The sequence below is a fragment of the Crocodylus porosus genome, unplaced genomic scaffold, assembly GCF_001723895.1.
Source record: "Crocodylus porosus isolate Cpor-Errol unplaced genomic scaffold, CroPor_comp1, whole genome shotgun sequence".
In the NCBI taxonomy this organism is placed as follows: Eukaryota; Metazoa; Chordata; order Crocodylia; family Crocodylidae; genus Crocodylus; species Crocodylus porosus.
In genome coordinates this window covers 73,151,458-73,178,123 of record NW_017728886.1, presented here as the reverse complement: position 1 = coordinate 73,178,123, position 26,666 = coordinate 73,151,458, and the positions used below count along the sequence as shown (strand labels likewise).

General features: G+C 42.4%; 1 protein-coding gene across 3 annotated transcripts in view; it reads right to left on the bottom strand.

The window, feature by feature from the left end:
• The window catches only part of GPD1L (glycerol-3-phosphate dehydrogenase 1-like), a 34,475-nt gene extending 13,525 nt beyond the window's left edge, over positions 1-20,950 (bottom strand). The window contains exons 1-6 of one of the 3 annotated variants that reach the window (XM_019536344.1): positions 20,830-20,917; positions 15,084-15,224; positions 12,174-12,351; positions 10,576-10,716; positions 5,458-5,596; positions 4,484-4,596 (exon numbers count right to left, since the gene is read on the bottom strand). In XM_019536344.1, the coding sequence (XP_019391889.1) occupies positions 4,484-4,596; positions 5,458-5,596; positions 10,576-10,716; positions 12,174-12,308 (528 nt within the window). In that variant the 5' untranslated portion in view covers positions 12,309-12,351; positions 15,084-15,224; positions 20,830-20,917. Of the gene's footprint in view, positions 1-4,483; positions 4,597-5,457; positions 5,597-10,575; positions 10,717-12,173; positions 12,353-15,083; positions 15,225-20,562; positions 20,702-20,829 lie in introns of those variants that run through there. The other 2 variants (XM_019536326.1, XM_019536335.1) reach the window with 2 other exon arrangements.
• Between the last annotated feature and the right edge of the window lie 5,716 nt (positions 20,951-26,666).

Genomic DNA, 26,666 nt, shown 5'->3' with positions numbered 1-26,666 from the left:
AATTCTAGATAAATAGTCAGTATGCTCCTGCCAAGCCCTGCATTGAACTAATATGAAAAATGGGCTCTCTCAATACCTTGTCAAGAAAAAAAAGCCACAATCAAATTCTTTTTTTCAGTAGAACAGAATGATTACCCAACACAATGGTTACTGCCATAAATGTCCCATAAGTTATTTTAGGGCCATCCTTGTAAGTAATAGCTCTGGGCTATATAACATAGAAAACAACTTAACACTCATCTCTATACAGATTCACTACCTTAGAGTAGCAAGGAGGTGGGATCTTTTTCCACATGTTTCTGACTGACATAGTTATGCTGGCAAAACGTTATGCTACAGGATAAGCCCCAGAGATCTCTACCTTTTGCCTTTATAGAGCTTAACCTGAAGTCTTATTTCATTAACAGCTATAGCCAGAATTTATCCCTGGCCTCATCCCTCAAAACACTCACAAAATAAACATGGAGACTTTGGGTATGTCTATACTGCCCCTGTGAAGCGTGGCAAACCCATTTTATGTAAGCTACACTCAAACAGCTGTAAGTTAGCTCCTCAGAGTGGCGCTGGGAGCATGCCAATCATCTGTGACTCATGCATGCTTCCTGGCACACATCCAATGCAGTTCTAAAGCAGTTGGCTTTCATCAGGGGGTCGCATTTGAAGATCTACAAGGTCCCTTCTGACCCTACTTCTATGATTCTACGATCTGCTCTGGATGTACACTCATACAGCATACATGCCATGCTTCGATGTGTTGTTCCCCAGCATGGTCTGGACATAGTGTAGACATGCCCAAAGTACATTTCCACTGGAACTTTTGCTGGTGAGGAACAGACCTTGTTCACACAGTTAGCAAGCTACTGCTGACAGCAATTTCTAGCTCCCTCTTCCTCCGATATCACCAGATTCAGTTAACATGACTGCTGTTCACATTTCCACCAGTCTGTAAATTATTGCAAAACTTCAGTTTCAGTACCATCAGTTTTATATACTCCACTATATCTCCATCAGCCCACTGTGAGAGAAAATAAATGCAGCAAATGAAGTGGATATTCAGAATATATTTGTCTGAACAGCAGATGTTCTTTCATGATCACCCAGCTGTGATAGTTATTATTACAGAGTCTGCGTTTAGATGTGCTTCAAAAACAATTTCAAATCTAAAATTATTGCAATCGTCAGAGACAACTGTGCTCCAAACACTTCTTTATCCCTTTCTGCATCCTTTCAATCGCTATGCAGTCATCCATTTTGAAATCTTTCCAGATTTGAGAGGCTTGGCAGAGAAAAAAGAGTAGAACCAGCGCAGAGGCATAGCTGTATCTATCTTTTACTGTATACCAGTGTATTGTGCTACAAAATAAACACACATTATCATAAAGATCTTGTTTTAAAAAGACTACATTTAAAGGATGATTCAGAAACTAGTCTGTGGCTCCTGTGAGGCTCTCAGATAAATACTGCAAATGAATCTTACTATTTTCTTAACCAAGAATTAGGGGAACACTTGTGCCTACTGCTGCATCTAGATGATTGCAGTTTGCATTAGTACTATAGGCAATTCGAACAGACATTGCTGCAGAAGTGGAGGACAGCATCTTTATTTAAGGCTCCTCTCTTGTGACAGAACATAGTCTTCTAACTTACGTACTGCCAGACCTTCTTTCTCCTGAAAGCAAAGCAAAGCAAAGCAAAGCAAAGCAAGCAATGCAGAATGATAAAAAATACCGTATCATTTTGATTACATATCTACCTTTTTCCTCCTCTAGAGGGAGCTATAAAGATTGCACTCAACTTACTTTTGCTGAGGGTCTATCATTCATCTCCTACAGTTTTGTACTTACAGCACTTTTGTCAATTCAAAAAAAAAATACTTATTTGGAATTTTTCAGCACAGATTTATTTTAGTATTTTTTTTTTTTTAAGGTAATTTAAACCTTTGGGTCCCTCCCTTAGTTATCTGATTCTCCTGTAGGATTTTGTAAAGGTATAAGCAGTTCATGCTCATGATCATTATCTTTAGTTACTGAGTTATTTTCCAGGGAAAAGCTGTTTTTTCCTAAAACTGAACTTTAAAAAATGTGGGGTGACTTATATGCAGGGTCCACTTATAATTAAAACAACACAGTACGCTATTATTAAAACTACATGCTACTATTAAAATTGTATAGTTTAGACCCAGCAAAATTTGACTTGAACAAGTAAAAAATTCTCAGTAGTATCTCCCAATTTTTTTTTTACGAACTAGATGGCAGCAGATTTTCAGCTAGTACAACTCCATTCCAATGGATTTAAGCTACTCCGTGCCACTTGGTATAAACCTACATTTGGTAGTTTAAGTCCACTTCTAACTCTGTCCTGTTCTAAATCATCACTTCTACACAGCTCCTTTAGCCTAAAGAATAAAGAAATGAGTGCAAAATAAATTTCAACACGTGCATTTTTCTAGCCAACTGCAACAGCATTTTAAGGTGGCAACTTCACAATTGTGCCTACTGGAAAACCTTTAAGAATTGATTACTAGGCCAAGTTCTGATCTCAGTAGCACCAACACAAATCTAGAATTGCTGTAATACAGCCAGCAGTTACTCCAGTTGACATTAACATACCCCAAGATCAGAGCAAAACCTACCCATCCAAGATAGACCACGTACATCATTCCAACTGGGACTTCTAAGTAGGACAACCTCAGAGTGAAAGCTACATCAGACCTGGTCTCATGCAAATTCTGCCACTTCCTCTTTCCCTCCCCTTCGCCCACACCTTAATCAACAGACACAACAGGAACCAGACAGTGTTCAGCTAGACTAAGCCATTCACTAGCACCACAGCTTCACAAGCTAATACTGTAGTTCGCAACCTAGCATTTACTACCATTACATGACACTTCCACTGATGGGTACTACACATTGCCTTGTTATATTTCAGAGGTTTATTTTTCTTTTACATTACTTTCTAAAGTGTAATAAGTGTAATTTTAATACTTTCTTGCATTCACTGAAACTGCTTCTTGTCACAGACACAAGAGACCATGAACCAGCATATTTTTGCCAAGGGCATAAGTTACTAACACTTTCCATATAAAAATTTCTTGTAAATTCACCTGGAAAAAAAAAATCAATAGAAATTAGTTTAAGCTATTCTTCACTTCCTTGTGGTACAACTTAGTTACAGAAACAACACACAGAGCTGTGAAAAAAATAGGGCTGTCAAATGATTAAAAAAATTTGATTACATTTAGTTGCGCGATAAAAAAATTAGTCGCAATTAATTACGATATTAGTTTCACAGCTAAAAACTCAAAACTATGGGCAGAAAAGCTCAAGTTATGCAAAATTATCCAGGTACTTTGTATGGTGTGGGGCAAAGGGTAGGGTGCGTGTGGGAATTTGTGGAGGTGTGGGGGGGCTCTGTGTGTAGTTTTGGTGGGGGGAGCTTTCCACATTCCCTGGCGGTATGTGGGGTACTGTGGGTCAGGAATGAGAGGCAGCAGCAGGGCTGGGGGTTGCTGTGGCTTGGGAGTAAGGGGCAGATGCACAGACATGCACAATGACGTGTGCACACCAACACCGCCCAGTAGTAAGCTTGTGGAGGGGAAGGGGCGGGGGGGCAAATTGAGGCCCCAACAATGAGGGAGGGAGTAGGGCAGGGGCGGGTCATGGGACAGAGCCACAGTTCAGGCATGGGGTTAAGGGGACACAGTTCCACCACTGTGTGCACCCTCAAGGGAAGCACAGGAGGGCACATGCCCCCTGGATTTGTGCATGGGGCAGAGGCAGGCTGTGCCCTGTGGGCTCAGGGCTCTGTGCCCTGCTGCTTTTGCCTCGGAGCCACATGACTACATGCTGTGAGCCTCCCACCACCCGGTGGGCAGGGGACACGCAGCGCAGCAAGTGTGTGGTTTCTGGGGCAAAGGCAGCAGCGTGCAGAACCCCAGCCCACAGCCCGCACCAAACCTTCACTAGGCACACAAATCTGGTGGGCACATTTCTCTCTTCACCATGACCTGTCCCCATGGGGGCCTCATGATTAGTCTGCAATAATTTAAGATCATCAGGAAAGCTCTCTCTTATCTGTAGAGTTGGGCTAACTGGACAGCCAGAATGACAAATTTTATAATCCAGTCAGACAAGGAATGGGAGAACTACTTAGTGAAATCTAGCTTCTCATTCCCTTCTCCTTGCAGAAGGGCTGAAGGTGCTGTCTAGGCCAAAAGGAGACCATACCTTGCTCAGATGCTGGAACTGAATTAGTGTTCCATGAACACAGAGTATTAAAAAAAATATATTAAAAATGTATATAAAGCCACAGAACAGGTATGTGATGGAGGCATAGAAAGAAATGAAGTGGACCTAGTGGAATGGAGGACTTACAAGAGCATGCTTCTTTCCTGGCATTCTGGTATGCACAGTTTATATAAAAATTGAGCTTCTAAGTGTAAATACCTTCTCCTTCCCTCATTTCCCTTCCCCACTCATCTTACCTTAAGAGCACCACAAAGCTCAACTGTGTCTGCATCACCCACTACAGTTATTCTGAAATTTGGGGTCTGCAGGAGTTCTTTGAAGAGAAGGCCATTTTCCAGAATTTTACTGCCTGTTGAGAACAAAACATACATGAAAAAAATATTTAACTATGATCAAGATTTTTTAGGTTACCTCGGTAGGTGGAAAGGGATGATGCAAGACACAAGAACAAGTCTCATCTTTTGGAACTAAAGCAATCATTGCCAATATTTCAGGTTTGAGATCCCTTCTGGTCTGATTCTAGCTGTTATAACTGAATTTGTGTAGGGCTCATGACATGCTCAGAAGTGCTGTGGATCCCCAATAGGGGCCATGACTTACTGTCTGGGAACCGCTGAGCTGGAGGTTCCTGTTGCAGTTGCAATGATGATATATCCTAAAAGCTCTGAATAAAGTTACTGAACACATAACTGCAAAACATTTACCAAGCCCAAAGTTATACTTCTAGTTTTGGGGGGTGGGTGATGTTTAACTGTTCCACTGTAAAAGAAAAAGGGTTGCTCTGAAGTCACAGCCCCAGTGAGATGCTATAGTTGCACTCTCCCCTTTTTCTTCCACCCAGGAGTGGATTTAGGCACAATCTAAGTAAGGTACAGCTTAGGGCCTCACATTATTAGGGGGCTCTAAATACTAAATAATGTCCTTTCTGTTTGAATAATACACTTTTTTTGGGTAATGCTATGGGGCCTGTTAAGCTTGACATAGCCTAGGGACCCAGCATATCATAATCCGGTCCTGCCTTCTCCCTAACCACCCTGTTGCTACTTTTGGCACTATCAGCATTATAGGTAGTCGAACAATGAAATATGAGTCATAAGCCCTTCTGATAATGACTGACTAATGTTGACAACCATGACATTCAAGTGATTTCACGAGGAGTTTTGAGGATAACAGTTTGTTTCGAATACTGTTTAATTGCATGACACCTTACCTATTGTGGTTTCACAAAACTTCTCTGCTGCTACCTCATTGGCAATGTTAGCTCCCATCAGCACACTGATGTCTATTCCCATTTTCTCTCGAATAATATCAGAAATCAGCTTGAGTCCCTCAGGGCCTTCATCTATCCCCTGAAGCCAATATTAAAGTGAATTACTAAAAAGGTGCTAGACATACTAGATAAGACTGTATCACAATTACTCTTGTCTATGGGTGGCAGCTACAATAAAACCTAGGCACTTAGAAGCTGAAAACAGTGAACATGTTAAAAGTAAGACATTATAGCCATATAGACACCTCTAGGTATGCTGTCCTATCCATGTTATGATCACTTATGATGCCTTATTTTGATACAAAACAGCACCTACAACTGGGAATGATGACAACAGGATTTATTTTTTATACTAAAGCAGGAGCACCATCCTACAAACAGGATGAGTGTTCAACTCCAACTGCACTGGATATTCAATTCCTATAAATCAGTGAAAGTAATTGAGTAGCATTAATTTATATTCACTGTCTTAGTTGCATATGAGAATGACCAAGGTGTCACACAGGACTAAACCTTACAACTGAGGTATAGTATTTTGTGGGAAGTCCCCAAACTGAATTATCACAGAAGAATTCCTTTGTGTTTAATGCCAACAACAGCTTATTAAAAATAGACAGTTCTAGACACTTTTCACAGAGTGAGAAGGCAGTTTGTAGATACAAAAAGCCTGAACAATGACAATATTTTTTCTTTTATGTTATGTTACTCATCTATAGATCTCAATATTTTTGTAAAGTGCTCTGCCCTCAATCTTATAGAGAATGAGGAAAGAGAATGAACGACACATTGATATTTGTGCTGGATTCTGTTCAACACTATGAACTTCCTGTACCCAGGACCATCCCGTGCTGCCAGCTTCACGTCCGGCCACTCAGCACCCCCTCCCGGCCCCCACCCCTCACTGCTGAATCCACCGCCAGCTTCCTCGCATCTGGCAGCGGGGCCCTGCATAGGCCGATTTGCCTTGGGCCCTGCACCCAGTTCGGGTCACCCCTTCCTGTACCATATTCATTAAACTGAGCCACATCCTTTGTACTAATATGCTTCTCCCACAGAGCTAAAATGTGAATGTGTTCTGATTTTATATGGGAGAAAAAGCCCAGGGCTCAACACTTTCCTCCTCCTTCCCAAAAGAATGAATAGTCACACATTTTCTTTACAAGGCCTTATTTTCAAATGGGTTTTTCATATCAAGCATATAGAGGATGATTGCTTTGAACTACACATGGGTTAAAAAGAATGCACTAAAGGGAAAGGCTGGAATTCATTTGGCAATGTACAAGTCACAGAAGAGGTTTCAGGCTGGCAGGGGTTTTGTACTTCTATGGCTCAAACAATGCTTTGTTTTTAATACTGTAACATTGTGCAACTAAGAGATAGGATGAGATCCATGTCTCAAACCAGACAATTAAGATGAGAGCATCAGTTTCCCCACTTTCATGTTGCTTCTTCATTCTCTAGGACTTAGTATGCAGACCTGACTTAAAATCTTTGTGGATCATATTGCAGAGCAATGAGAGCCTGAAAGCATGCAGATGTGCATGTCATTTTTTAAAGAGCTCCAAAGAAGCTTTTACAGTCTCTTTTAAGGCCCCAAACAGGCAATTAACCAACAGCTGCCATTTAGTCTGAGGTCAGTAAAAAGTAGGTCTGTGTGAAGTGGCTAGTATTTGCTTTGGATATGGACAATTTGGGGGACAGTGATTCAATTCAGTGATTTGAATCACTGTCCTGAATCAATTTGGCCATATATGATTTGGCAATTCGGCCACCATCGAACTGGCTGAATCTCTGAATCAAACAGGCCCCATCTCATGCCCGCTCTCCCCGCCCCGTCAATGGCTGCTCCTCCCAGCCCCAGCATCCCAGCACTTTAAAAAATAATTTAAAAAAAGCCCCACACTCACCGGCTCCTACCAGGTATGGGGGCGATCTCTGCTGACCCATGCTGTATGGGGGGGTTCTGCCACAAGTTCCCAGAAGACCAGACAGCTGCTGCAGCAGCCAATGTGTGGGGTTTTTTTTGTTTTTTATTTTAAACACACCAGAACCAGGATCTGGGGCCAGATGGGGCAGCCATGGGGAGGCTGGGAGAGTGGGCAGGGGATGGGGCTTGTGGCAGAGTCCCCTACACAGTGCAGGGCAGTGGGGCACAGCGGGGATCACCCCCTGCTTGGCAAGAGCCGGTAAGCGCAGGACTTATTTTTTTAAAGAGCCAGGACACTGGGGATGGGTGAGGCAGCCATTGATGTGGCTGAGAGTACGGTGGGGGTTAGGGTATGGGGCTTGGCAGGGGTCCCCCCATGCTCCTTTCCTCCCCCCTCCCCGCTCCCTTACCAGCATGGAATCTGGGTCCAGCTCCCTGCAGTGGAGAGTGGGGACTGTCCAAATCTCCAAAGCTCTCTGAATCAATTTAGAGAGCTTTGAATCAATTCAGACCTTTTTACTGGTCTCCCAATTCAATTCGGATTCACAGCTTTGGCCACCAAATCAGGCCAAACCTCCTCTGAATCTAATCAGCATTCAAAGCTTCACACAGCCCTAGTAAAAAGCATCTGGAACAACTCCCTAAGATGAAGTGAAATACGCGGATGAATAGTTTGTGTTTAAAAAGATCTTACAAGCCTGGACACCAAGCTCACTCCTCTTGTGAGCAGGTACAACTTCTGCTGGACAGAGGGAGCTGTGCCTGCACTGGGAGTACATCGTAGAGGAGGCAGTAAACAAGATGAATCTGACTTGGGGAATAGCCTTGCGCAAGGAAAATTCTCAGGTAGTGTAAGCAGCAGCTGCCCCCAACTACTGGCATAGCCCTTGGTGTCTGTAAACAGCTAGATGTGAATTAGATCAAGCTTAAACGTGTCCAGGGGCTAGCCAGAGACTATTTCAAATTGCTCTTTCACTCCTGTACTCTCCATTGTGGTGCAGTACTGAGAAAAGTAAAATCGGACTGCATCTATCCTCTTCCATCAACACAGTTATCTGCTACATTCCAAACAGTCAAGCCTGTCTAACCTATTTAAGGGAATGCAATTACAGACACGGCACTATGGGAGTAATTCAGCAAGCAGAGCCTTATTCACTGAGCAACCAGTTATATAAATAGATATTAGGTTGTGTTTGTAGGTCTGGCAGTTACGCACACACTGTTTAGTGGAAAAGTGTATACTTAATAAAGAACCACCGAGACAAACAAGGTTCTCTTTTATGTAACCTTTTTCAGACTAAGACTCCTCTAAAGTCAGGAGGTGTTTCTAGTGACCACTATAAGAACTACATCTAGAGATAAAGAAAGGAGTCTAAGAAGGCTTGATTTTAACTAAAAAGACAGTGTGTCAAGATGGAGAAGAATAAATAAAAATATATTCAACTCCTGACCAAAAGGGGAATTAATTTTGTTGCCAGGATCACATCTCTGCCTCTCTTTTCCCCTATGTAATGGGTATAAGTTTGTGTCCGGTGACAGAAGCTAGCAATGTATAGTTTGCACTCCCACTAAAGGGAATTAAAAACAGGTTGTACCATTTCTTCCAAGAGTGCCTCTTGATTCATGGAGTCAGCTCAACAGTGACAAGTGAGAACTAGAAATCAGTTTTGCCTCATATCAGCTGATATTGCCACATTATTATATCACATGCTTCAGATTAAAACTAAGATAACATTTATTTTTTAAAACATTGAAAATATTTTCTATTACACCCTATTAATGCACTAAATATTTAGTCCTACATAAATACAATTATTAATCAGCAAGCCTTTAAACTGCACCATTGGGGAACACAGGTTTAGATTCTGATTTCAGATATTGTGGATTGTTGTAGGTGCAATTAAGGTTATTCCAGGCTTACGCTGACAAAGATCATCAGAATCCAGTTCATATATTTAGCAAACTAGAGAAAAATTATGTTCCTCTCATGTGAAGGGATGTCTCTTGGATTCAGATTGGCCTGAACTATTGAGGAATGTCAAAATGACAAATCTCAGATTTTGTTTCCAGGCTAAAAGTCATCTACGATGGTCACATTGTTCAAAAGCTGTTCAGAGGCATTTATCAGTTTCAGCACTACTTTGGACTACTACACCTTATATCTCTCATCCTTCTTCTCCATGTAAAGGTTATCTGTACAAGTATGACAATGGTAATAAAACAGTGTTACCTTGCAATAAATTTTAAGACCCAAGTCTTTTTGATATGGCAGCATTGACAGAAACATGAAAGAGTCAACAAGTTTAGCAAAGCTAAACACAGACAAGTTTCTTCAAAAACTAAATGATTTACAGGATGACCCTGTGCCAGGAACAACAGCAGACAAGAAAACGTGTGCTGAGAAAATAAAGAGCCTACTTTTAACTAGATGTAGGGCAAGAAAAACAAAGAAATGTCTTCCAAAGCTTATGAGACTAGCCAGATCTACCACAGCTAAACACACAGGAACAAAACCACTTTAAAAGCAGAAACCCGCTCGACACCAACGCTATGAATACCCCTGTACAATGCATATTCCAGTACTTAGAACTCCATTATTATTCTGGAGCTGGTTTATCTTTTTAATTGTTCTGAACAGTTTCTCTTGTTGCAGCAAAATCTTTTACGTGAACAAAAGCACTGTTCTCTTAGTCATATAAGAGCCTCTTGTCAATTCTTAAAACAATCAACTCAGCACGACAAATGTGAATCAACAACCAGACTGTTATATTTGTGCTCAGCTCTCCATCTAATAATGTGTTCAAAAACAATGAGTTAAAAGCCTGAAAAACCTGGTGGTGTGAAACATTTTTTAAGCTAGTCTTGCTGATAGTCTCATTTCCCCGTTAGTCACCAGAAATACTAGCATAAAATATGTATTGCTGAATAACAGTTCACTAAGGACCAGGAATCAGATTCCCATTATACATCCAAAGAGGTCATATATTGAGTGATCAAGAAAAAGCCAAACAAAAAGGATTGTTGAAAAAAGGAAAGCTTTTTGAAGTCAAACACTAAGCTTGTTTAGGCCAATAAGGTTTCCGAAGATTTCACTGCTTACTGACAGTGCTAATATACAGAACTTACTATACCTTGATAAGAGTTATACCAACAGCTCGCCTGGGTACCCTCCCTCTGATCTCGTCGCAGATCTTATGAATGAACTGATGTGGAATGACAAAGACCAACATGTCTGCATCTTGCACAGCTTCATTAAGGTTGGGGATAGCAACCTATACAAGAAGTTCCAGGAGAAAAAAAGAAGATCAATCAAACAAAACAAGTTATTTGAGAGCAAATCAGAGCAATTGTTTCCCCCACATTAAAGAGTATTTTGGTTTTGTTGCTGAGAAAGATAAAAGTTATTGTGCTACATCAGTGAGAATGAAAACAAAGCTAAACCCACCCATACATGCATTACATTCTTACAAAGGCAACAGCATCAAGTGCTTTGAAACCATCCAACAACAGATCTCTTGGGACACATGTTTAAAGGACTCTTTTCCCACCACTATTGTTGTTGCAATCAACTAAACACGAAAGTGACAGCAGTCAACATGTGTATACCTACCTGATTGTAGTCTAGAAATGTTCTTTAATTCAACACTGCTCTTCCTTAGTTGTTAGTCTGGCAAAATAGTGTAGATTTCTGATATACCACTGCACTCAGGAAAGTGTTATTTGTTTTAACTCAGATTTCTTCAAAAGGAGCTGTTACATCTGCTTCCTTACATTGTTATTGTTTGTTTTTAAAAGGTTTTAGTTGAAAATAAGTCAGCTTCTTGGAAAGTCCCCTGCCAGACTAGCTTTGTCCAGCAAGTGCTGACAGACATAACATATTGCACAGCAGATGCTAAAAAATACCACCAGTGGAGAGAATCGGTGTGAAAAATCTTGTCATGGATAGCAGGCACCAACGTTACCTGATCTGTCATACAAAAAGGATTATTTCAAATCAGGAACTGGTGTGAAATTTAGGTTTTGACTGATGCCAACAGAACCATAATATAGCTGCAGGCCGCTGCACTCCTCTCCCTGAAGGATCTCCTACTGAACTACAGCATTCACTTCCCACTCTTGCTTCTTTCTAGGCCAGAATCACGTTAGTCTTCTCCCTTGTCATTTACACTAGTGCAAAGCAGATATGAAATACTGCCAAGTCTGAACAGCAACATTTTATGTCCACTTTGCATTCGACCATACTAGGTCAAAGAAAGCTAGGAATCAGAATCCCTGTGTCCAACCTGCCATTCATTTCACTGCCCTCTCAAAAGATCAACAGTGATAGCTGCATTTTCAGAGAATCAGGAAAGGCCCCAAACTTACCATTCAGCTCCCTTCCAAACGTAGAGCAAGTCATTATAGTGGTTTTAAAGGGCTGAAGCATTAATCTGTCATTTAATTGCTTACGTGCATACACCCACATCTGGTACACTTGGTGCCATTAAGTTATTGAAGAGGAAGATCCATTACAGGATTGTTAGATACCAATCTTAGCTTGGCTGTTCAAAACACTAAAATTATGCCAATGGCATCAGCAAAATAGCATGTGGACTGGAATTTGATTCAAAACAAAGCAAAAAAAGAAGAAAAAAGAGAAACACTTTCCTACCTCACTACAGACTATAAGCAATCTTCCCCTCCCCCCACCCAAAAAGAAACTAGACCAAGTTTAGCTTCCAAATCTTACCACATTTTCTGGCAGCTTGTATCCAGGTAGATATTTTACATTTTCATGTTCATTATTTATTATATCTGTCAGTTTTCTCCCATTAACATTTTCCTCAAAGACCCACATTTTTACTGTGGAAGCAAACTTCTGCATTTTTTTCACATTACTGCCGATTATTTTGGCAACAGCAGAGCCCCTGTATGAAAGAAAACAGAAGATTTTCCAAAACAATAGTCATTTCATTCTGGAAGGAAAAAAAAAATCACTTGAAAATAAAACAGTCTCAGAGCGATTAACCCAATTATTATTTAATATTTTTGATCTAGTAGAACAGGAGAGAAAGAAAAGGTATACCAAACATTAACACATGCTGCTTTCTCAAACAAATATATTAGAACTCAGCAGACTGAAACATTTACTCATAACACCCTTAATTGCTTTTTCTGCTCATCTGGCATTCACTGGGGATTCAGATAATTCTACAAGCACAGATTGAAAAGATTTATAATTGTAATGCAGCAATAAAAGCTACCTGCAATGTTTTAAATAAATAACAAATGCAATTAAATATATATATTATGGATCACTTGATCAGGCCTTGAAACATCCTCTTGCTTGTAACAAGCGAGTAGGAAGTTTTCTTTGGCAGGGGTGCCAGCACATTCAGTTCTGCAAAATATGAACTTCTGATTAAAACCAGAAGCAAAATACGTATATTTACAGTTGTGACAATTGTGACAATGATCTTTTAAACGTGAACTTCTGTATCTTCCTGAAATCAAAAACAATAGTTACACTGCTGCTCTTATCCTGTCCCTCCTAAGCAGGAGCAGAGTGAAGTAAGTAGGATTCTGGTGTCAACTTACCTGATACTTGTCAGAACACTCTATACAACAGGGGAATTATCCCCAATTCCAGCCTGCTTTGGAAAGCAACCACAAGAGGCAAACAGTTGGGTTATTTATAAGGGAAAGACTAGGGCAGCAGAGTCTTCTCTCACAGTAACCAGTTGGTTGAAAAAAAGGAAAAACGGAAGAAAAAAAGACAGTTCTTTGATGCCCATTAATCTGGTGGGCCTCTGAATCACAGAGGAGGGCTTCCCATTTATGTGAAGCCTACTAATCACACAAGAAAATAAACTGTAAAAATACAGATGCCAATATGAAGAGCATATTGATAGTCAACACTAGGTTCATAATGTGGGGTGTGCAGGTAGGAGGTTTGGGTTTTTTTATTAGTACTGGTATTCATTTCTCCTTTCCCTTTTCTTTACCTTTCAAGGGATCAGCAGTTACCATAGTGCATGCAAGAAATAAAAATAAAAGCCTGTGTGTTTTAGAAAGCAGAGTACAGGTTTTCCCTTGCCAACCATGGTTTTGAGTATCCACGGTTAATATTCTGGAAAGCATTTTGGCTACCACGGTATACAGATTTGAGTAACCATGGTTTTCCATGGCCGCGCATCATGCCACCACCTGCCATTTTTCCCATAAGCCTTTTGTCTTGCCAGCCACAGTTTTGCTAACCATGGGAACTTTCAGGAACCTAACCCCAGCAGTTGGTGAGGGAAATCCGCATTATTATGAGACGAGATACTGTTTTAAATTCACTGATGTAGCTCACCGTCCTAACAGCCACTGTTTATTACAAACATAATATTTGTAATGAGTTCCATCAGATATACACTAAGAGCTTTTAATGTAGCCACGAGTGTAGGCATTTCATGTCTGGTGGTCACTTTATAAGTACTGCTGGACATACTTATAATACACTAGTATGTAAAGGTTTTGACTATACACTAACAGTTCTTATACAATCAAATAATAAAAATATTATATATTAGAAGGCTGCAAAGTACTTTGGAATGCAACATTTAATTTTACAGTAGTGTTTCATGCACTACAAGTCCAGGAGGCAACAGAAAGGCAACAAATGTGTTTAGCAAAAAGAGAACACCGGGGCTCTAACATAATATTGCTTATCACCTTCACTGGATTCTTCTTGAACCCCCCCCCCCCGCCAAAACAAAACAGAAAAAAAACCTGATTCCAAATGCTATGCTACCTGCCTACTCCATCCTGGAAAGCATGACACAAGCTACTGTCCTAAACCAGTAGCTGGCAACCTTTAACAAGCCATAGATGGGAACAACTTGGCTCTGGTTCAACACAGGGCCGGTGGCTTTGGCATTGTGTCAGTAGCAGGGGATGTTGCCTGCACCCATGCTGGGGCCAGGCAGGTAGGAGCTGCACCCCTCACCACTTCCCTTAGTTTCCAGTTCCCCACAGTCTAGAACCTGCACTGCCCCATTCCCTGGCTGTGGTGCAAACAGTAGCAACATGGGCACAGCCTGGCCGTAACGCAGCTCCTTACTGCCTAGCTCCAGAGCAGAAACCTGCAGAAGCCAACCCATGTGGTACTGCAGGCTGGATCCAATGGCTTTATGGGCCAGATCCAGCCTGCAGGCAGGATGGTGCTGATCTCTGTCCTAAACCAATTATTGATTCTTAAAAGCTAGATTAAGACAAAGAAGGGTACATGAGCTAGTGGCCTGAATATAAAACTGGTAACCGGGAATCCTGGATTATTTGCCTGTTACCAGCTCACCAAGGGAGTGTAGGCCATTTTCCTAGCCAATCTCTATCTCAGTTTTCTTGACTCTGCAACAGGAAGAAGGATATTTAACATCTTCCAAATGTGTGCACTACTTAGACATACTCTGAAATATTTGGAAGGATGTATACATCGGGGAAAAAAAGTATTGTTAATTGTCACCAATATTTTGCACATGGATTTGACAGAGAAAGACTAGACTCATCCTAAAGCAGCCTTATTTTGCATATGGATTTTTTTTAACTGCACACCAGCCAAGGGTTTGCAATTTTTGTAGCATGTATTATTTAGATAGCACATTTCATTATCACTTACTAGTTTGGGGTTTGAGCTTTCCCTTTTTTCTTCATTGAATACAATATGCATGAAGAACACAGACATCTTTGATTTTCTGTGTTTAGGAAGACTTTTAAGATCTGGATTCTCTGCTTCCCTGCTAATTTTACTTTATAGGAACTGAATGAGAAGTGAATTAGGGAAGGTCACGAGACTGACACTGAATTCTAAGTACATAAACGGAGTGAGATTCCACTCCCCACCACCACTTATCAAACAAACAAGGCTGCATACTCCTCCATGTCCTAAAACTGACAATGTGCCATCAGAAGTCAAATCCCTGCCCTGAGAGTCCTGGTTTGGCTTGCAAAGTGCTCATGGTACATCACAAGACAAGAGAATTCCTCTGCCTGCCAATTTATTTCTACTAAGGCAGGTCTTCTGCAGCACAAAGCTAGTTTGTAATATTGTGTGCCTGCAGTTGGCTCAGTTGCATAGGAAAGCCCACAGAGACAAAAGTCCCTCGTACAACATAACTATTTCTTCCAGGTAACAGTTAATACTAGTCCTGTAATAAAAAAAAACAAGGTATTTTAATTCCAGAGAACAGCACTCCCTACAGGTGCAGAGGTCTGACCAATTAGGATACCACAGACCCATTCAAAATGCTTAATATTACTTATACCTAAAGCCCACCGAGAAGTCCACTTTTCTCTCCTTTCCCCCACGCTTCATGGCTGCACTGCCCTCCCTTCACCTCATTTTGACAGACACAGGGACACAAGAGCAGGGCTTTAATTTTCAGGTATTAAAGTGGAAGGGAGCCATTTGTATTCTATCAAATGCACATGTATACAAAGGTAATGCAGGGCATGTGTACATAACCTCCATGCCATGCTAGGGAATGCCACAGCAAAGCATGGCCATACATATGGCGCTACAGTATGGCAATATTCATAACCCCATACAAATCTAGTAAAACATTTGAATGTCATTATCTACGTGATCACGTGCATCAAAGCTGCATGATCAAACCCTTTAAACCCAGTCCTGCATGTGACACAAAAGTCAGACTGACCGCCCCTCACCAAACTTCTCAGAGGACACCTTGTGAGCCTCTAAACTGAATCTAGGCACTGTCCTTCAGTCCTGATACAGAACACTTATCTAGCTGGGCAAACAGTACCACTGCTTGCCCCAAGTCCGCAGACTCCCACCATAACCTTAACACAAACTCCCCAGAATCCAAGCAAGAGCAAGCCTTCTGGTCCAATGCATAATTCTTCAGGAAGTGTGATGTGAGCAAGTAGCCTTTGGTCAAGAAGTTTAAACACAACATTGCTTTTACTCACAAAGTCAAAATATTAAGTTGATAAAGACCACTGAAAAAGAAAATCCCTAAACTTCCAAAATACAATGACCTTACTTCATATCTCAGCTTTCCCCTGGGAGCCTCAGAGGTCCATCTGCATTCAGGAAGGGAGGGTTTCCCCCTGCCTCAATGGGCTCCTGTTGCAGGCATCTTCCATTCAGCCTGCAATGCTGAAGATAGCCAAAGAGCAAATGGCTCAGAGCTCCTGCCTTTTTGTGTAACCTTTCCAGTCCCTCTGTCAAGTGACACTTCCCAATTTCCATCAGGTGTTCACAGACCCCTGTCAGGAGTCCAAAGTGACCTCCACATTGACAACTCAACACTCCTCAACAAGACCTGGTTTGGAATGATTATTTTTCAATGGCATAGGACTTACATCAGCAATTCTAAGTTGTTGTTTCTACTAGCCTGGGTTTACCCAGCCTGCCTTTGTAAGGAGCACTGCTTGGGTCCTCTGGAGTCTAAACCAAGTCTAGGCATGACCCTTTTACCAAGGAATCTCCAGGTACGTTCCTGGACCAAAGAGCCTGTGCCAGACAACCCTGAAGAACTGGAGTTAGCAGTCCAATTGTCTGCTCCCCTCTACCTGGGTCTAGTCCTTACTCCTCAGGTTATCACTGCTGTCGAGCACACCCTTTCCACCCCAAAACATGAAGTAAGCTGAGAGGCACATGACAGGTGTGAATAAACAGAATTTCTGCCAAGTTTTTACTTAAAAGACTCAAGCACAACAAGTTGCAGACCCTTGGTAACATTACTTTTCTATCTGAAAGGCCCTTTACTTTAGTTCACCTTTCCCTGGGAGTCCCAGGGTTCTGTCTACATTCAGGACAGCCAGGTTTACTCCTCTCATTAAAGTCTTGCTGCAGGCATGTGCCCATCAGCCCAAAGAGCAGAAGATAACCTAAGACTGCTTTCTGTGGCATTCCCTCTCTTGTTGGCTGCTTGACCAGCTTCCAGCAGATGTTCACAGACTCCTGCCAGGCTGCCTCGCAGCCAAGGTGACCTCTACCCTGACTACAGCCTCCCTTGACAGCAGATAGCTTGACAGGACCATAATTAGGCCTGTGAGAGCTAATTATTAGAGACTTTAGTCCCAGATGGAGGGTAAAAGACAGGGGGAAGGAAAAGACCAGTCTTACAGTCAGAGTGCAGTTTGCAATTTGGCACAGAGTTCATAATTTTGAACAGAATCAAACCACACCCTGACAGTTCCCCAGATAGTGTGCACATGTTTAACAAAGTCCCACCGAGTTCACCTACTTATACATCTAAACTAATTGCCTCGTATACCCTAGTATCCCTGTAATACAGACCTTAGGATAACACACAAAGCACAAGGAGTAAAACATCCCAACTACGACCCTCAGGGTGCAGACATACGCACTTTCCTAGTTCACTGTTCATGAGCACAAGCATTTCCAGAATTAGGTCTTAGGCCCAAGGGTGTCACTCGCATACAAACTTTAATATGAAAATTAAGCTTGTACTTAAATTGTATTGATTTAATACTGTCCTGATTTGGGAAATGCTTTCCTGAATCAGGGTATTAATCAGGATCTCTCGGGGGATCCTGTGAAAAGAAGGAAAAGTTTGAATGATAAAAGCACTCATAATGAGAGAAGCATTTAATAAAAAGTTGTCGACCAAGTCATTTGCTAGATTATAACTTTTTAAAATTCACTGTTTTTCTTCCATTTCTTTATAGATAGTTTATGTCACTATGGACAGTATTGAACCAAACTATCAGTGACTTAAAAAAATGTGGCTTCTTTGTCATCTTTTCTTCTCAAAGTGTAGTACATCTGAGATTTTTGCCCTCCAAATATTTGCCAGGTATGTACATGTATGCACATTTGTTGTGGGCTGAGCTGGTCCAAATGAGACAACCACAACAACAATTAAAGTTATCCCCACATGGCTGTAGCTAATGGATAATCTCAACAAAGCCTTTTACTTTGATGCATACTAGTATCACACTAGACAGCTGTAGCTTCAGTAAGTCTAAGTTGTATACACACTTTGCATAATTACAATACTGACAAGCTAAAAGGAAAAAAAATAATAGGAAGTTAAGGTTAAATTGACCAGGACTCTAAAGTACAATTTGTCAAATAGAAACAGAAGAGTCCCTTGTCTCCTCCTAACTGAATGACTGAACTCAACGAGAAATTTTGGAGTTTTCAAAAGTTAGAGATATTATTTATTATCCTAATGATATATTTAAAATTATGCAACTGTATTCTGAAGTTAGCTATAAGCCATCCCTGGCAGCACCTAGTTTTTAAAGGCCATTAAATGACCAATCACGAAGACAGATTTTATAACGATTTGTACTTTATTGGTACCTTTCCTTTCCACTGAGGAGCGGAGGAGGAGGTTTGTTCGTTTTGTTTTGTTTTGTTTGGTTTTTTTTTTTTTTTTTTTACAGATGGGCAATTACAATGGGGATAATAATAGAGTGGGAAACCAAAACAGAGAATGCTCAAAGGTATGATTCTACTCCTATAAAAGTTAATAGTAAAACTTCCATTGCCTTCAATGGAAAAAAAAGAGCAAGGCTGTTAGTCATTTGTCAAAAGTCTCTTCACAAGCCAATAGCTCTGGCAATAAAAGCTTGCATATTATACTTTCTATGCTCCACAACATATGGGAAACTGAAGTTCATCCGTCCTTACCTCTCATTTTTGGGCAGTAAGAGGTTAATGATATATTGTGCAGTGTCCTGAAATGTCTCTGTCAGCTATCTTGATAGACAATGTGCATGCACACACTATATAAAAGAGATCTGTGTGTTTCACAAGTTTAGACACTGCGTTCTTTAAAAATTAAAATCCTTCAGACAACAGAGTCAGCAATGACTGACTGAAAAAGAAGTGTTCAGTGTCTTTAATGTTTCTGCCAGCTGATGTCAGCGCTGATTGTAGCAGTCCTATCACAAACACCAGGTTAAAAATAGCCTATTGTAACTTTTGTATCAAAAAGTTTAACAGACCGAAGAGAACAAAGGAGAGTGCTGATTCTTCAGTTTGTTTTCCCACTGACTTCAGTGGAATATTTCTGATGAGGACCTGGAGTTGTGGAGTGGATCAGGCCTGTTGTGCTAAACATTTTATTCTTCCTACATGATTGGACACTGCTGCTACACTTTACCCCTCTTGAAAAATATAAGATTAAATATAATTTAATAATATTGAATGAAAATAAGACAAATAAAAGCACATCCAAATTAAATACAGCAGACGCCAGTATGCTGGAACAAACGGACTCTACAGACCAACCACCACACGCCCACAATTTCTCACAAGAATTCCTAAGCACAGGAAGGGGGAAATCATGCTTTTTGGAAAAGCAAAGATATGCAAAACCTCTGTGGGACAGGTCTTGCACAGGCCAGCCTACACAGCTGGTTCCAAGTTTCAGTTGCTTGAAAACAGCTGGGCTTGAGCAAAGCTTCAAAACTGGGACTGGAAGGGGCCCTCCTCCTGCCTTGGCTGTTTTGAAACAAACAGTTGTGGTTTCTCTGTCACAGAACCATGCATGACAGTGTGCACAGATCTCGTCCCTTTGCAGGCAACTGGAGCTCTCTGAAGTGTCCTCTGTGCAAAATAGTTTTCTTCTACCTATGGGGACTTTTACCATCTTTAATTTTCCTTCAGCCTGAAAGCTTGCAAAGATTTTTTTTTACTTAGTTGGGCCATCTCTGAACCAAGCATTCTAGAGGTTTGCATTTCTTTGTGTCTCAGCCCAACGCAGCTACCAAAGACATCCCTGAAGCAGCACACGCCCTTCTCCTGAATGCTTGGAAAGAACTGTTACCCAACTGTTTTGTTGGTCTAATAAAAGATAATTACATCTCCCCAAAGAAACCACCCTGGCAATCCTAACACCCATCTTGCTGGGTTGACCCCAGCAGTCTTTCCTGTCCTAGGGCAGGGGGGCCAGACCCCATGATCTGTGAGGTCCCTTCCAGCCCCTAATGTCTATGAAACCATGAAATTGGCTGTCTATATTCCGAGACCAACATGGCTACAACCATGCACCTGTTGCCCCTAGGATTCCCGTCACCAGAGACCCCCAAGGATTGATGCGGCCCCCCGTCCGATTGGGTATCAAGTGAACTTTCAGTACCAACCCCTACGCAGCCTTCTCTACGCATGTTGCAGGTACTTCCCCCCCCACCTCCCTTTGCTGACCAGCAGCCTTTGAAACCCACTCAGCTCGGCTGCGAAGGGGCACGGGAGGGGGGACCAGGGCTCTGCCCTCAGGACCTTGGGGAGGCAGAGGCCATGTCCACGGGGGACTGCCCTGCCAGCGGTGACAGCGGCTCCAGAGCTGCCGCCCGCAGCCGGGCTCATCTCCCGGGCGGGGCGCGGGCACCACGGGAAGGTAAAGCCGCTCCGCGGCACTCACCAGTTCCCGGAGCCCACGATGCAGACTCTCAAGGGCGCGGAGGGGAGAGCCATGGCAAAGCCGCCTCGCCGCTAGACACAGCCGAACCCCCTCCGAGGGCCGCGGCACAGGCGTCGCGGCCGGACAGAGCAGACAGCGGCCTCCTGCCCGCCGGGCTCCAGGCACCGCCCTTCCCGCGCCCGGGGCTGCTGGGAGTTGTAGTCCCCGCCGCTCCTCCCTGCCGGGCCCCGCGCTGTGCCGGGCTGTCATTACTGGTCTGGGAGCTGGGGTTCTCCCCGGTCCCTGACAGCTCAAGCGATGCAGGGGCTAAGCTTGGCCTAGATCTTCTGGCCAAGCCCAGGCACCACCGGCAGCGCTTTTTGCAGGGGGTGCATCGCCGAGCTCAGGGAGTGCACGTGCACCCACACGCACTCCCTACGTGTCGCCATTGCTTATACTGGTTTCAGATTCGCTGGATTTGAGATGCACGGACATTTCATACCCCCTGCCTCATAGGAGAGCATGAAGCTGACTGTTCCTTAGCAGTGCAGAGAGCTACTAATCAGCCAGGGGTCCTGGTTTTCTCCAATTTAAAAAAATCCCCAGTTTTTAGTTTAAAAAAAGTAACCCCAAATCCATATTTTTCCATGATTAAAATGAAACACCACTATATACATATCTCTATATTAGTGATGTTTCATTTAAATCACAGAAAAATGTAGATTTGGGGTTACTTTTTTTTGACCAAAAATTGGGGATTTTTTTTTTTAAATCAAAGAAAACCAGGATCCCTGCTAATCATCAGGCTGGAGTATTTTTTTCTTCTTTTATTTTTTTTAACATTTCTGTATTCATCTGCCGTTTGTCAGCAAGCAGTCTCAGCTTAAAATCACAACCTCACTGTAAACTAGCTGACATCAACTGAACTGTAAACTAGTTGACACAGCTAAAGTGTCCATGAAGAGATTTCAGAGGTAAAATAAAATGTATATGTATATATTTTCATCTTAAAGAATTCTAAACTATATTATGCATTTAACATTTAACATGGTATTTGGTGCACATGCTGACCTGCATGAATCCAAATACACAACTAGTGTCCATACATAATGTGCTAAAGAAATGTGGCCATCATTGGGTCTGGGGCAGCAAATATTTATCAAAACATATTAATTACAGCAGCAGAGAATAAACACATTTTGGTTAAGGAACCAGAGAGTAACTCCTACTCTTACAAAAACTACAATAGGACGTTTTATGCTCAGGACTGAGGAGACAGGAACTCCAGCTTCAGGCCCTGCCTAAACAAAGGGTACAGAGTATGGGATGCCCACCTTCTGACCTTCACTGCAGAAGACAGAAGGGCTGAGATTTGAATTTGTTATTCTAGCAGGCCATTTAAACATCAGACTAGTAATAAAAGACAGATCAGTGCCATACGCTTAATGTAGTGTGGGCGGGAGGAAGAGACTAATAAACACTGAGGTTATGATCGGTTCATGGCCTGAAGAATATGTAACTAGATTTTCTCTCTGAGTGGTTCAGTGCTCCATTTTCAGTTTCTTATTTCTAGTGATTATTCTACCTTTCATTTCCCTTATATGGATTAAAAATGTGAGATGTGATAAATGTTGCAGTACTGAGAAGGACAAGGAAGATTCCCATGAAATGCACTCAATAAATTCCAGGCAAGTTCCCGTGCAAAGTCACTACTTACCAACTTGAATCAAGCCTAGATATTCTAGGTGTTTCTCAGATATCTATTTCTTTGACATGTGCGTGAAAAACAGGGAGTCTTTTTGTAAAACTCTCTTCTCAGGAATCCAGTGAGATAAGCTGAATTTAAGATGCCAAAGCACAGAGTACAGTAGTATCCAAACATACAGCATTATAAAAACATAAGAGGAATAATTGTAATGGAAATTGTATTTAAAGGCAAATAACATTCATATAAGTAATATTTCTCATGGAGCATATTACACATACCATCTGTCATAGAACAGTAACACAAGTATATGACAGATTCTTCTTGTTTTTCCTCCAATTTTTCTGTGTTCTGTGCAAGATATGAATCTTTTTTTATATTTAAGTACCAATTTATGTCAGTCAAAGTGATTAATGTGTTGAAACACTCAACAGTTATCCTAAATTCTTTACCCTATTTTGCAAAAATTCCTCCTACATATAAGCCATTGCAACCCTGTGGGATCTGGTCAAGTTGTGTGACTTCTTTAGGGTAATCTCTATAGCTCAGATATCTGACAGATTAGGTAACACAGCTCAATTTCTCTGAATAAAGCAAGAGTGGTAGGATGACTTGTAGGAATTTATTATTTAATATTTTTATAAAATAGTCCAGTGCATTGGGCACTTGACAATTAGATATGAAGAGAAAGTCTTTGCCCAAAGACATGCAGTCCACACAAACACACAGAGCAGGTAACTGAATAGTGAAGTTAAGCAGCTGTCTTGCTGATTCCACAATATTTTTGAGGGAAGAAAGGGGGAGCAGATTTTGTTCTTTGTTGTTAGAAAACTGGAGAGCACTTGTAAAGAGCAGGAACACATTCATGACAAAAAGGGCCAAGAGTCAGACACATCTTTGTTTTCTCTCCCACCCCAGTCTGACTTCCTCCCAGCCAGGGTTCATTAACTCTTGTCTCCTTTAACCACTATGCATCTACCTCTTTCATATAACTTATTTTCCTACCTTCATTCACTCCAGATTTCAACATTCACCCATTCTAATAGCTCTCTGCTCATTTAGGCAGTCAAGTGCTTTCCTTTCTAACTACTAAGTATTTCTTCATTCCCACACTTTCCCTATCCTGTCCTATCCTGCTCTCAAGCCCTCTGGATGACTCTCCATTGTGTATTTTGGGGCTGGCCAGTATCAGGTTGCTAAATGATCCACAACCCATAGTTGTAGGGGGGATGATTTTGACACTAGGAAGCTTCCAGGAATCTCCATGTGCTTGTGGAGTTGCACATAAGGCACCACATGGCTGCAAGCCAAGTTGACTGAATGCAATTAACTTAAATATCCAAGTTACTATAGTTCAAATTGAGACCTACTTAGATCACAGAAAGACGAAGGGTTTTATGCAACCTGCTTGCAGTGCACAGAGCTGATTTTATGGGCATTTCACAGCAGCCCCATCCCTTGGTGCTGATTGGTGGATAAGCCATGCCCCTGGGAATTGATTGGCAGAGAGGCCCAGGGGGAGAGGAGGGACAAGGCAGAAGCCATCATGTTGATTGCTGGCTGCCCTTCATGCCACTCTGCCCCTCAGCACTGATTGGTGGAGAGGCCCTGGCAGGTGGAGGAGGGATGAGGGGGCAGCTGACAGCTTGTCTGCTGTCCTTCATGTCACCCTGCCAGCTTGTCAGCCGCTGGTGCTATAAGGCTGTGGTCCCTGCCTACATGGCACTTTATGGGATGAGCTGTGGGGAAAAACCATATGATCTGGTCACTTCCGATCTCTGACATCTTTCTCTCACCCGCCATATCTTGATGCAAGAGTTTCTTTGTTTGAAACCTTAGGAGTTGGACAGAAGCTGGACAGCAACTTCTGGGTCCCCTGGATAGGCTCTCTTCGTGGGGCTCCTCGTCTCCTTAAACCCCACCCTAACCATATCCAGGACACACATCAGGGTCTGGATCTCGTGTTTGCTAGGGATGTCACTGGCCAATAGTCATAGTTCACTGAATAAATTTTAGGACCTAGGCCCCTTCATTTAGGATTTCTGAATTCATTCCTAAACCAATTCCTTGCAGACTTCCAGGCACTTCAGTTTACTAAGCCCCTTCAGAGGCCATGAGGCATCCACCTTACATCAATTCATTTTGGCCCCTGGGCTAATCTATCCTAGTAGGTTTATTAGGAGTCCATGAGGCAATCTAGTAGAATCAGTTCATCCCAGATCCTTGAGTTTATCGAATTAAATCATCCACAACAAAATCCATTAATTATTCCAAAAAAAAAAAAATCCTTGAAAATCAGTTCCACCCAGTTTCTGAGCCAATCACATTACTTCAGTCTTTCAAGTACTCCTGAGGCAATCAGATCAAACCAATTCCTCCCCAGTTCGGGGTCAGTCCACTCAAAATCAATTTTCCTGGAGTTTCTACCCTGCCCTGACTCTTTAGGGCCAGGCCAGGAGCAACTTGCTTTCACAATGAGAAGATCTTTCCTTCTTGTGGCCTTCTCAGCTCCTTGAGTGAGTGACCCCATTCCCATGAACAGAAAGAAAAAAAAAAGAATAGGTAAACTAAAAAAAAAGGCACTATCCCTTTAAGATTCACAGTCCTGGCTCCTGTGTCCATCGATTCTGCCTCCTCCTGGCTGTCCTGCAGCAATTCTCCAGTGCGGCATGTCCCAGGCCCTGTCAGTGGCCCTCTGATCATCTTGCCCCAAGGGCCCAATTGCTTCCCTCACAGTGATCTGTTGGATACTGTTGGTGTGGAAGATCTCTAGCATCTCTTACTCCTGTGAACTGTGGTCCTCTTTCAGCTGCCCCTTTTCACAGCCAGAAGTACCCATTTGTATGCTTCCTCCACCAATCTGCAGGGTGCACACACTTGCAGAAATGTAGCCTCATGCTCCCTGTTCTTGTCAGACTTCCTTGTGCATCTGCAGTGAGTACTTTTTGTTCAAATTTCATAGATTTCATGGAGGTTAGGGCTGGAAGGGACCTCGGAAGATCATTGAGTCCAGCCCCCTGCCCAAGGGGCAGGAAGTCAGCTGGGGTCATAGGATCCCAGCAAGATAAGCATCCATATTGCTCTTGAACATGTTCAATGTAGGTGCTTAAACCAACTCCGGCAGCAGTTTATTCCATACCTTGGGGGCTTGGAGAATGAAGAAGTTCTTCGTTATGTCCAGCCTGAAACGGTCTTGCAGGAGTTTATAACTGTTCAACCTTGTCATCCCTTGGGGCTCTGTGGTGAACAAACGTTCCCCCAGATCCTGGTGGTCACCCCTGATAAACTTATAAGTGGCCATCAGATCACCCCTGAGCCTGTGCTTTTCCAGGCTAAAGAGGCCCTCAGCCTCTCATCATAAGATCTGTTTTCCTGACCTCTGATCAGGCGTGTGGCTCTTCTCTGGGCTTTCTCAAACTTCTCCTCATCCTTATGAATTGTGGAGCCCAAAACTGGACGCACTGTTCCAGCTGCAGCCTCACGAAGGCCAAATACAATGGGAGAATGACATCCTGGGATTTGCTTGAGAAGCATCCATGGATGCAAGCCAGGGTTTTGCTCACTTTACTAGCCGCAGCATCACATTGAAGGGTCATGTTCATCTTGTGGACCCAGGATGTTCATCCTGACCCCCAAGTCCCTCTCGTCTGTAATGCTAGCCAGCGTAGCACTCCTGAGCCTATAAGGATGCTGCAGGTTTTTCCTCCCAAGGTGGAGAACCTTGCATTTTTCAGTGTTAAACACCATCAGGTTCTCATCCACGCATTTCCTGAGCCTGTCAAGGTCAGCCTGGATTGCCCCCCTGTCCTCAAGTTTGGATGCTTTACCCCAGAGTTTGGTATCATCGGCAAACATGGCCAGTCCGCTTCTGACTCCAATGTCCACATTATTAATGAAGATGTTGAACAAAATAGGCCCTAGGAGGAGAGCCTTGAGGGACCCCACTGGTCACAGGGCACCACAATGATTGACTTCCATCAACCACCACTGTCCGGGTCCTACCGCAGAGCCAATTCCCCAGCCAGCAGATTGTGGTGAAGCCAAGGCCCTAGTTAGCCAGTTTTGTCAAGAGGTGATCGTGAGATTCTCTGCCCTCCATCAATGCTGACTTTGTGAAGGAACACCTTGAGAGGCTGGACACCTCCAAGTCAGC